The sequence below is a fragment of the Chinchilla lanigera genome, unplaced genomic scaffold (assembly GCF_000276665.1).
Source record: "Chinchilla lanigera isolate Chin_1 unplaced genomic scaffold, ChiLan1.0 scaffold00043, whole genome shotgun sequence".
NCBI classification, from domain to species: domain Eukaryota; kingdom Metazoa; phylum Chordata; class Mammalia; order Rodentia; family Chinchillidae; genus Chinchilla; species Chinchilla lanigera.
This window is the reverse complement of record NW_004955444.1, coordinates 870,086-881,232: the sequence shown is the minus strand read 5'-3', so window position 1 is coordinate 881,232 and position 11,147 is coordinate 870,086. Positions and strand designations below refer to the sequence as shown.

The 11,147-nt window shown below is 50.9% G+C and overlaps 1 protein-coding gene across 1 annotated transcript in view; it reads right to left on the bottom strand.

Annotated features, from left to right (window-relative positions):
• Window positions 1–430: 430 nt before the first annotated feature.
• Window positions 431–11,147, bottom strand: part of Znf704 (zinc finger protein 704) — a 131,966-nt gene continuing 121,249 nt past the window's right edge. The window contains exons 7-8 of the mRNA XM_005392059.2: window positions 2,577–2,677; window positions 431–2,013 (exon numbers count right to left, since the gene is read on the bottom strand). Of these exons, the coding sequence (XP_005392116.1) occupies window positions 1,902–2,013; window positions 2,577–2,677 (213 nt within the window). The 3' untranslated portion in view covers window positions 431–1,901. The remainder of the gene's footprint in view (window positions 2,014–2,576; window positions 2,678–11,147) is intronic.

Below are 11,147 nucleotides of genomic sequence, written 5' to 3'. Positions count from 1 at the left end.
CGACGGGCTGGCCCCGGCCGCCTCACACCTCTGGACAAGCGGCTCCTCACCCAGCGCCTCCTGACCGGGGCACAGGTCATCCATCTCACGGCAGCAGCGCTGCAGGCGAAGCGACAGGACACTGAGCAAAGATACCGTGGGCGCAGAGAAAGTGAACACATCTCTACGTTTCGAGAAACGCCGATTTCTGGCTTTGTACGTGCCAGGCATCTAGCACACCTGGTGTGGCTGCTGTTAATTAGCAACTTTGATATGAATTTGAGTGAAACTTTTTTCTCTTTTTAAAAAAATAAATGAAGGAAAAGACCAGGATCTCTTCCAAGGAATCATTTTTAGAAAGTCATATGCGCGTGTAAAAAATAAAATTGCCAAAATATATGAATACACAAATACGAATGCTGCCCTGTAGCACCTCCTTACGCACTCTTGCTTATAGTAGAAAAGGGTGTCTGTCTTTATTAGGTGACTTCTTTCCACTCTTACAAAAGCCTATGTACATCCTCTGAACATACACTACGCTCTGCTCTGTGCAACCTCACTGGACATTCCCACGGCCGAAGCGACGCCCCATCCCCACACAGCGCGCCCTGTGAGGTGCTCCTGCTTCTCTGCACACGTACAGGAGAAGTCGTCGTCCGCAGCGCCTTACAGGGCTCCACAGCTGTGCCTCCTCCCCGCACCCCCGCCACAGCAAGCGAGCACGTCACAGCTAGCGCACGGCGCAAGCCCTGCCCTGCTGAGCCACGCGGCTCCATACCAACACGCACTTCCTTTTGGCGTTCTGTCTGTTCCTTTCTGAGCAAATTCGTAGTAGCTCCCACATTTTTCCAAGAAAATAAAGGTCTAGACCTTTTATCTGTATTTATATTGTGCATACACCCTTCTCCCGGATACACTAAAGCATAAAACCCATGAAAGTGCGCCCAGCATGGAAGCTGGTCTATTGACCTGATGTCACTTTCTGAACAGACCGGACAGGTCAGCTGCGCTGTCGTCCAAAGCAAACCTTCGGGACAGACTGGCGCCCTCCACCTCTGCTGGGGGGTAGGTGTGGCGGGGAGGACGGTCACTCATTCACCGGGCTACGACCTGGACGGCAGGCGGCACTGGAGGGATCCGAGCTGCCGTCCGAGCGCACCCCGGACAGCGGCGGGCTTACCCCGGCGGCTCCCGTGCTGCTGCTGGGCTCAGCTGTGGCGGTGCGGACTTCACCGTGCTGCCTGTCGGGGGACACTTCGCACAGACCCGAGGAGGACTCCGAGGCGCTCCCGGCAGGGACAGCAGGTGTCCTCAACGCAGCCGGGGGCCGAGTCTAGGGCGACTCCCACTGCCAGGTGTTTTCTGAGCTTACCCCATCCGGGACCCTCCACGCTAACGCTCTACCGTGGTTCAGTCTGGGGCTGGTCTTAAAACAAAACAGAACAGACACAGAAAAGATCCCCAGAGCGCTGCTCTCCCTGCAGCACGTCACCACGCGTAGGGCTCCAAGGAGTCGAGAGAAGCAGGGGAGAGGCTATTCACAAAGTAGGCGGCGTTCGCTGTACAAATGCTACTGAATGACACGTAGCTGAAGTGTTACGTGTCAAAAAACCTCAGAAATGTCACAATTCAGAAAGCTTATCAAAAAGTACCTCCTTTCCAGGTAAAAACGGGCTTGGTTGGTTCAGCTGCTACAGAAGTCCACAGATTTAGGACCTCACGCCAAGTTCACTTTTCTTTTGAAAGGGAAGAAAACCATTCTAGGTGTTTTGGGCCCGATTCCCAGGAAGTGCAGCGGAACGCGGTGACTGGATGTTAATTCCACCCAGGTTCCGGCAAGGGCTTTCCCTGGGCCTCAAGAAAGCGGCGGCTGGAAGGGGCTGCTCTCTCCAACCCCTGCGGCAGCAGGCGCGGCTCTGGCCTCAGTCCACGAACCTCTGGCAGGCCTTCTTCCAGCGGCAGGCGGTGCACCACATGTCCCGGTTCTCCATGCCGTACACCTTCCGGCACTTCTTGCCCTCTCCTCGGGGCTTCCTGCAAGACAGGGGGGATGTTTTCCGTGAGGGGGACGCAGTGGGCCTTCTGCAGAGAGCGGGAAGACCAAGGGAAGAGCGCGGAGGCACAGCAGGGCCTCTCGGGTCCGACGTCAGCACGTGCCAGATGCTTCCCCTGCGGGCACGGCGCCGCCACAGCTGGCTCGGGCAGCCCTCGAGCTCCTCCTCCGTGACGCGTCCCCTTGGCCAGCCCCGCACACCACAGGCTAAGGGCGCAACAGCGCTCTGTTCTAAGTTTCCCAGCACGCACTTCCCAGGGCTCCCTCACTTCTGTCTCGGGAGTTGTGGTTAGGGACTTCCCGGGGGCCCCGTCTGGATGAAAAGCCTGTGGTTCATTTCATACAGAGGCCAAGGCAGCACAGTTCTACTCTGCAAGGAAACTCACTGGAAATTACCCACTGTAAATCGCCGTTGGTGCGCGGGAAGGGGCGCTGTGCGGACGGAAGACAAGCCTGACGGAGACTTGCACCCGCCGCCCGCACTTCGCCGTCTTTCTGTTCTCCAGGTGGTTCCCTGGAAAGCAGCGAGTTTCTGCGGACGTACCTCAGGCCGACGGCCCCTCTGGGCGGGGAGGACAGCACCGTGTGGGTGTGCTGCCGCTGCTCGCCGGCGCCCGCCGGGGGGTGATGGTGCGTTGGTGACACCTGTTAAAGACACAGAGTCAGAGTCCAGCAGCTGCTCCTCCCCGTCAGACAGGAAGGCGCAATGCTTTCCCATGGGGACACGTGTTAAACAGACGAGGGGCACCAGGGCGGAATTCAAATGGCTCTGCTGGGGAAGAAGAACCCTTCACTGCTGGAGGGGGTGTAGACTGGCGCAACCACTGCGGAAGTCAGCCTGCGGACTCCTCAAAACACAAAACAGAAATTCCATTCCACTCAGCTACTGCCCTCTGGGTATCTTCTTCTCCAAACAATAAAGACGTCGTATTACAGTGGCACATGCATGCCCATACGTAAAGCAGTACAAGTCACAAGAGCTAAGTCTGGGCATCAGCCTACATATCCATCAGCAGATGAATGAAGAAAATGCGGTTTTTGTGACAGTGGAGTACTACTCTGCCATAAAGAAGGACAAACTTGAGTCTGTAGGAAAATGGATGCACCTGGAGACTATAAATATCACATGGTTTCTCTTATATGAGAAATGCAACATACAAATAAAGTGCTAATCAAAAGACAAAAGAAAAAATGTTACTATACTCCATGGACACTGTATCTAAAAGTGTACCCCAATTTACTATAATTGTCCTATGTGTTTTGTATTTTTTTTGGCCTGTTAGCCTGACTGTTAACTTGTATGTACAATAATTAACTTTGTAAGGACTTTAAGATAAAGGGAGCCGACAGTGGCGAATAAAAGGTGGGTGGGGGAAAACGGGGAAAAAGAATTGAAATGCGTTATGTTCATATATCAATTCCCCTCGGTTAGTGTAATTCTGTACTGTAAACGTACTAATAAAACACATACTGATCACATGAAGAGTGTTAGAAAAGAATAAAACAGAAAACAAAAGGAACTGAAATATATTTGCACACAGAAAAGCCCCCAAGAAGTAACACCTTAAAACTCCTCCTTCCTTAATGTCTTCGCATTCCAAGTTGCTCATCGTGACACTTTCCCTTGAGTAACACTGTAAACCTTAAAGTGTATTTCTGTCTCACCCTCCTGAGCCTTGTCGAGTGAGCTTCATGATTTCCCTTTTTGAAGATGAGAAACGTCTAGAGCAGTTACGTGGTTTATCTAACACTACACAGTTAGACAGTGACTCCATCACCACACACACCTCTGCCTTCTGTTTGCTCTACCAGATCATTCACAGCTGCTAAATAAATGGATTCTCCTAAGAGACATTTCTACAGCAGCCTCTGGGCCAGAGGGGAATAAAAGCAAGGGGCCTGGAGTCTGAGCAAATCAAGAACATCCGCCATCCACATAATACCTACCCAACACCCACCGCACGCCAGGCACGGCAACAGCAGCTTTCATTATCAAAGTGAACTCGTGACATAACTGGCCCCATCTTAGAGGTAAGGAAACCGAGGCACAGGGAGGCTTATGACTCAATGAAGGTTACAGAGCATGTGGCAGCAGAGATGGGCTGTGCTACAGTTGTAACTGACACTAGAGCTGGACCATGCTACAGTTCCCCGTCTTGGGGCAGCAGCGAGAGGCCTGCTGCCCTCAGCACCCCGCGGATGACTCGCAGGTCCTGTTGTGTTGCCTGCTCTCAGAACACTGAATACTTCCCAGATCATGAGCTTCTTGAAAGCTGCAAAAAACTAATTTTTACAGCAAAAGAAACTGGTGTTTCAGGGAAGTAAAGTTTTTCTGTACATAGGAGGAGGCCGTCAATACCTCTAAAAGCTCAATCACCTAGAAGATAGAGACACCGCACCAACGTGCAGGCGTGGAGCCTTTCGAAAGCACAGCTGCAGAACTGATTTTCTCTGCCAAAGACGCCTTTTCCAGACCTTAATTTAAAAACTATCCGGGCCCAAAACCCCTAATATTTAAATGATTGCTGCCGTGACTCTGAATAATTGTGTGCCACCGTTTCTGTCTCTAAGCTAAAGCTGGGTGAAGGGAGGGCCAACAGATGGACATACAGACTTTTACAAAGGTCAAAGCCTTGGAGCTCCGTGTTTGCATCTCGTGTGTGTAGCATCTTTCTCCTTCCGAGTAGCAGGCCCCCAGCCCTTCCCATCATGCACTTGGTTTTGTATAAGATGCAGAACACAGGGACCGAACGGCTCAGATGTCCGTGACCGCTGCAGAAGGTCCAGCATGGACTCACAGGAATGGTTCTGAACTGTCAGGACAGCGAGACCTTAAAGGTGACTGTAAGATGCCAAGGGCACCAGGTGAGCTGTCAGAGAACTGGAAAAAGTTTAGTTCGGGTGACGGTGATACTGCTTTCATCGGGCATGGATAATGGAAGGGTCTAGACGTGCGAAGCTGCCAGAGTCCTTCTGTATGAGGTGTTACGAGGCGCACCGGATGCTCTTCATCTGTCGTCTCTTCGGCACTGTCACCCCTCTGGGTCTGCGGCAGGGACTGATTTCAGGATCTTTGCTGATACTAAAATCCGCAGGTTGCCAAGTCTGTCATGTAAAATGGTACGGTATCTGCTCGGAATCTATGCAAATGCTAAAGCTGCAGTATTGCATATCCTCCCACATACTTTTGATTTCTCTCCAGTACCCAATACGACATGAGTGCTGTGTACACAGTGCGGCCCTCCGTTGTCCAGGGAACGATGCCAGGAAAAGCCTGTGCATGTAATTTAAAGTGTGTCGTGTGGGGTGGTTGGGTCTGCAGATGTGGAACCTGCAGAAAGAGGGCTGGCTTCCTCACGCACGCCAGGCACTGTCCTAGGGCAGGTGCCAGCAGCAGTGAGCACGACAGTCTCTGCCCTCGTACACTACAGTGGGCAGACGGAAGTCCAAAGGCAAGGTCGCTCAGACCCTAAGTCCTGAAGAGAGTTCCGGAAGCAGGGTAGCCGCTGAGGTGTAACTGAAGGAGAGAGAACCCTAACTTACTGGGGGTGGTGAAAGGCGGCCTCTGAAGGGTTCCTCTTCCTCCCAGAGAGTCAGAGCTCATGGCTCTCGGTGCTGCAGCAGGTGTGTGTGTGAGTGAGTGAGTGTGTGTGAGACGCAGATTCAGGCTCTGGCTTGAAGCTTGGAAAAGGGTTTGCTATTCTTTAGATAAAGCAAGAACGAGTCAAGAGAAAACAAAGATGGATCCAGGCTCTCTGAGGTCTGTGCTGGCGGACTCACTCGCGGCATGCGTGTGCAGCACGTCGTTGGCATCACTGACGGCCCTGGGAGTCCCATCGCCGTCCTGGGCTCTGGCCCAGGTAGTGGGGCCACTTCCTGAGAAGGGAAATGGCATGGCGGCAGCGAGGCTCGAGGGACAGGCTTTGAAAACCCCACAGCGCTGCTGGAGGAGGATGGTCCTGCTGTGGGCCTGGCCGTTCTGTCCCACCTTGGCTCCTGCTGAGGGTGCTCTTCATGGGGGGTGCGTGTTGTCTGTGCAGCTCCCCCTGGCACAGCAGGCTTAGGTTTCTACAGGGTGCAGTGCAGTGGGGACCCGCTTCACACGGGGGCTGTGGTTACTTCCACCACAGGCCCAACACAGCCTGCCTTGAGCGTTTTCCTTGCGACTTTATAGTAACACAATCATGTTTTATGGGAGAATAAAGGTGGGGAACCAAAGGTGTAGCTGAGGTAGGGAACTAACATTTATACAGTATACGCAAATGCGAAAGACAGCCTGCTAGGGATTTATTTCTCTCTTAATACAACAAATCTGGAAAGTAAGTGATATTATTTGCATCTTGGAGATAAAGAAATTCAGGCATCGAGCGGAAAAGTGGACAGCACATGCAGCGTGGCAGTAGTTACCGGGGGCTCGCTGTGGAGGCTGAGTGTGGGCCAAGTGCCCCCCATGTATTACGTCAGACCCTCTGCTCCCCTGCCTCGCCCCTGCCCACCCTCCGGGAATCCAGCCCAAGCCTTGCGCCTGCTCACAGCACCGAGCTAAGCTCCCAGCCCTTCCAGCTGCACCTTCACAATGACCCTGTGGGCACACTTACTGTCATTTTCACCACAGAGACGAGGAAATGGAGCAGTTAAGTGCACTGCTGAGGCCGCACGGCCATCAATGGTGGACCTGGGATTTGAATCTCACTGTCTGTGCAGCGAGTCGTGGAACTCCCTTCTGAAGGCAACGTGACCACAAAGCCCTGCTCTCGTCACTCTTCGCTCCTGCCATATAACTGATGCAAACAGTGTGCGTCCTACTGGCACGAGCAACACAGGCAAAGCAGACAAACGGGTCACGTCAAAGGGACAGGCTTCTGCACAGCCAAGGAAGGAGCAGGACTAAAGGAACTCACACAGAGTGGAGAAAGTATCTATGAACTATGCCTCTGACAAGGGAGGGATATCTAGACTTATATAGGGAACTAAAAAAGATGAATACTCCCCAACCCAATTTAAAAATTGGCTAAAGAACTAACCAGACACTTCTCAAAGAGACATATGAACGGCCAACACGTACATGCAAAGGTGCTCAGTCTCAGTAATCATCAGGGAAATGCAAATCAGAGCCACGACCAGCTACCACCTCACCCCGGGTAGAATGCTGTCATCAGAAAGATGAGAGATGACAAGGGCGGGCGGGGTGTGGAGAAAGGGGACCCGAACCCTGCTGGTGGGAATGTAAATTGGTACACACTGTGGAAGACGATATGGAGAATACTCAGAAAACTGACTAACGCCAGAGCGATCCAGCAGTTCCACTACCGGGTGCGTCAAAAAAGCACTTGCACAGCCATATTTACTGACACCTATTCACAACAGCTAAACTATGGAATTAACCCAATGGATAAATGGATAAGGAGAATGTAACACACACACACATGAATATTATTCAGTCAAAAACAATGAAATTTGTGTTTGCAGCAACATGGATGAACGAGAAGTCATTATGTCAAATGAAATAGGCCAGACACAGAGATAAGCACCACACTTGTAAAACTAGTAAGTTAATCGTTCAGGGGAACAGAGTGGAATAAGGGACAGATGGTCAGTAAGCCGCACCGATGACAGCGTGGGGACTCTTCCTCAGCACTGGAGGTAACTCTACGTCGAACAACCTACGCTATATTTCAAAATAACTATGAAAAAGAGTTCTTGTCCCGATTTGATTATTACACATTGTATACATATATTCCTTTACCGTGATGTGCCCCCAAAGATGTGCAAATGTTCTGTCTTGATAAATTCATCCAAGTTTTGACAAAGAAGAAAGAGCGCTCTAAAACAAAGCCCAAGAAAGCATTATTTTAAGTCTCTCCCAGGGACCTCCACATTTTAAAATCTTTATTTCTTAACCTTTCCTAACTTCTACCGTAAGGCATGTTTTATAAATACACTTTATGACGTACTTGGACAACGCTGTACGCAATTTCTAAGTCAAGTCATTAGGCTATGTGTCCCTAGCGTCTCCGGAACTTGTCTACCGATTAGGCGCAAGCTCACACCTCGAAGCTACGGTCTGCGAAGGCTGGCTAGCCCCTTGCTGGTGCGGAGTCTGAGTTCCACGCATCATTCCTAAGTGGGGAGAAGCCACTTTCTCTCCCGCAGTAGGCTAGTGACAGCGCTCCACCACACGCACCACACGCCAGGCCGTGTCAGACGACAACCCCCCAGGCGGTGTCAGAGTGCCGCAGGTCACTGCCGTGCAAGCTCCACGTGACTGGACAGAGGTCCAAGCTCACAGATACCTGAGCTAGGATGTGCACCTGCGCCCAAGAAGAGAAAAACAACATGGATGTTTTGCCCATCTATGAATATACTGGAGCAACTTATTTTCTCCGTGATTTTTCTACCTCAAACAGAACAGAAGAGACCTTTGGCTGGTTTTGACCACCACCACCGCCACCACCATCATCATCATCATCATCATCATCACCATCATCATCATCATCACTACCACCACCATCATCATCATCATCATCATCACCATCATCACCACCATCATCATCATTATTAGTTGGGTGGTACTGGGGATTGAACCCAGCGTTTTCAACTGAGCTACATCTCCAACCCTTTATATTTTTTATTCTGAGACAAGGTTTCGAGAAGTCACTAAATTGCACAGGCTGGGCTCAAACTTAAAATCCTCCTGTCTCAGCCTCCCAGGGCACTAGGATGCAGGTGTGTGCCACTATACCTGGCTTTTTAAGCTCTTATAAAATACCTTTTTGAACCCTCTCTCAAAGCACTAAAAAAAAAAATCTCCCAAATCCAAAACCCATGAAGCATCTAACAATTAAGCACTGCTGCCCCTTCCCCATGTGGTGTACTTGGAGATACAGGTAGGGCTTAAAGAGATTAAGGTTACATGAGGTCATGAGGGTGCGGCCCTGATCCTACAGGGCATCAGGGTCTCCCCCTCCTCCTCTTGTGCCCCTCATTCTCCGCACTACCCTCCCGCACTCAGGGAAGGCCCAGCCTACAATCCCGGGGAGAGCCTTCGCCAGGAGCCACCTAGATCCTGGACTTCTAGGCTCTATGGCTGTGAAAAAGTAAATTTCTGTTGTTCACGCCATTCGGTTTATAGTGTTTTGTTTTGGTAGCTTGAGCTGACTAACTGAAGGGAAGAGCGCTTGATTTCTGTCATAAAAAGAAAGTCAGAGAAAGGCATGGAGGGAGTCAGAGCCGAAGGCACTAGGGGAAAAGCAGGTCAAAGACAGCTATAATTAGTGAGGGTCTCCTTCCCTCTATCCCGCACAGCCTTAGGCTGGAGAAGACAGGACGCAGAGCAGTGTTTGTAAATATGCAGATCAGCCTTCTCCTGCACCTGGGGAAGCGGGTCTTACTTAGGGAACTCATTAAAGCCCACTTTCAGGAAATGGAGCACAGGCAAATGAATAAGTAAAATGCTCCCAACCCTGGGACTGCTCCGAGGGAATGCCCCCGCCCTCTGGCAGGTGTCTAACCCCCCTCCTCCTCAACACCAGGTCTCAGTGAGGGAGGAAGGGAACCCTGAACGAGCCTGGCAACCCTGGGGTATCTGCTTTGGAGTACAAAGAGAAAGTTTTTTTAAAAAAAGTCTTTACAGTATTTTATAAAGTAGAAACTGCTCGATCCTACAGTTTGGACTTCACTGAAGCCATCATTAATACTGATTACAATTTAAAACTCTTACACCATCTGAGGAGGAAGAAACCCCCAGGTTCTTGGGTTCCACCTGGCTCCCTGCCTTCCAGGGGCCGGGACGAGCACGGGCAGTTCAGGGACAGCTTCCGCTCCCAGTCTGTGGCCACGTGACAGGCCCGACTCTCCATGGCGTAGGCCATCCGCGAAGCCAGCCCATCAGTGAAAGAGGAGTGCAGCCGGCATCTACTTTTTTAAAGCACTGATGGGGGCTTAAGCAACAGAAGGAAAGTTTTAGTGTAGCACTCTTGGTTCTCCAGAGTGAAACTAGAGTCTTTGAAAATACCCACCCCCACTCCTATTTTAAAAGAGGAACGGCAAACCTGACTGCTAAAAAGACCTAATTTTAGTCTTGATCAAGGAAGATTACACAGCCAGACAGAATGGGAACTGTCGTGAAGAAATAAATCAGAATGGACTCAGGAGTTTAGCGGGTACCTGGTTAGCCCGGACTCTGCACAGACCATCAGAGCTCCGGGCACCATGTCCCTGGTAACCAGCACAAGGAAATGCGGGGTTCAGAGAAAGCGCAGGGCATGAAGATTAGGCTACAGACATACACAGTGTCCGAGCAGAACTTTAAAATTTCACCGTTGGAAAAAAAGCGGCATCAAGGATCCTGAGAGGCACCTCACTGTGTGAGACGTTTAGGAATTGTGGAGAGCAGGCAGCTAGCAGCAGAACCACACCACGCCACTTCCCTTCAGCAAAAGGAGACAGCCCAGCTAAGGAAGCAGAGGGGAGAGTTTGTTTAGTTATCCTTTCCACAGATGAGCAACGCGGTGTACCTTCTTCCCAGTCCAAGGCAGGAGTTAAAGCGTTCGGAAACCGGGTGAACGGAACTCTGTAACTGCAGCTGAGAAGAGGGCCGTGTCACACGGGATACGAACAGTCTCTCTGGGCCTCTTTACGAGTACTGAGGAGTGGGACCCCACAAGGACAGACTGTTCTCTCTGACACCCACGGTGGTCCGTCAGTGTCTTGCCAGAAGCAAAACTAATACCTGCACCACTAAGCTGGTCTCTCCTGATGCCCACCACCAAGGTCACCTGGTGGCCAGCAGCTACCGCCGCTCAGGGAAACTGGCAGCTTCCATAATTACACATATTCCCCATTTAATGGCTTGCTGGTTAATCACTGCTCTGAATTGCACACTGCTTTTTGGGGTACAGTTCTGCACATCTTGTTTACAGAGCCTCAGTGTCTTTTTTTGTGTGCAGTACCTCTCGTTTACACGGTAACTTTTGCTGATTGTAGAGTACTGTAGTTCTACATTACTACACAGAACAGTACTGCATGTAAGAGCTGTGCAAATAAAAGCAAAGCCATCACTTCCTTGCTCTGAATACTGGGATGCACACACTATGTGTAATCCCTCAGCGGTCAT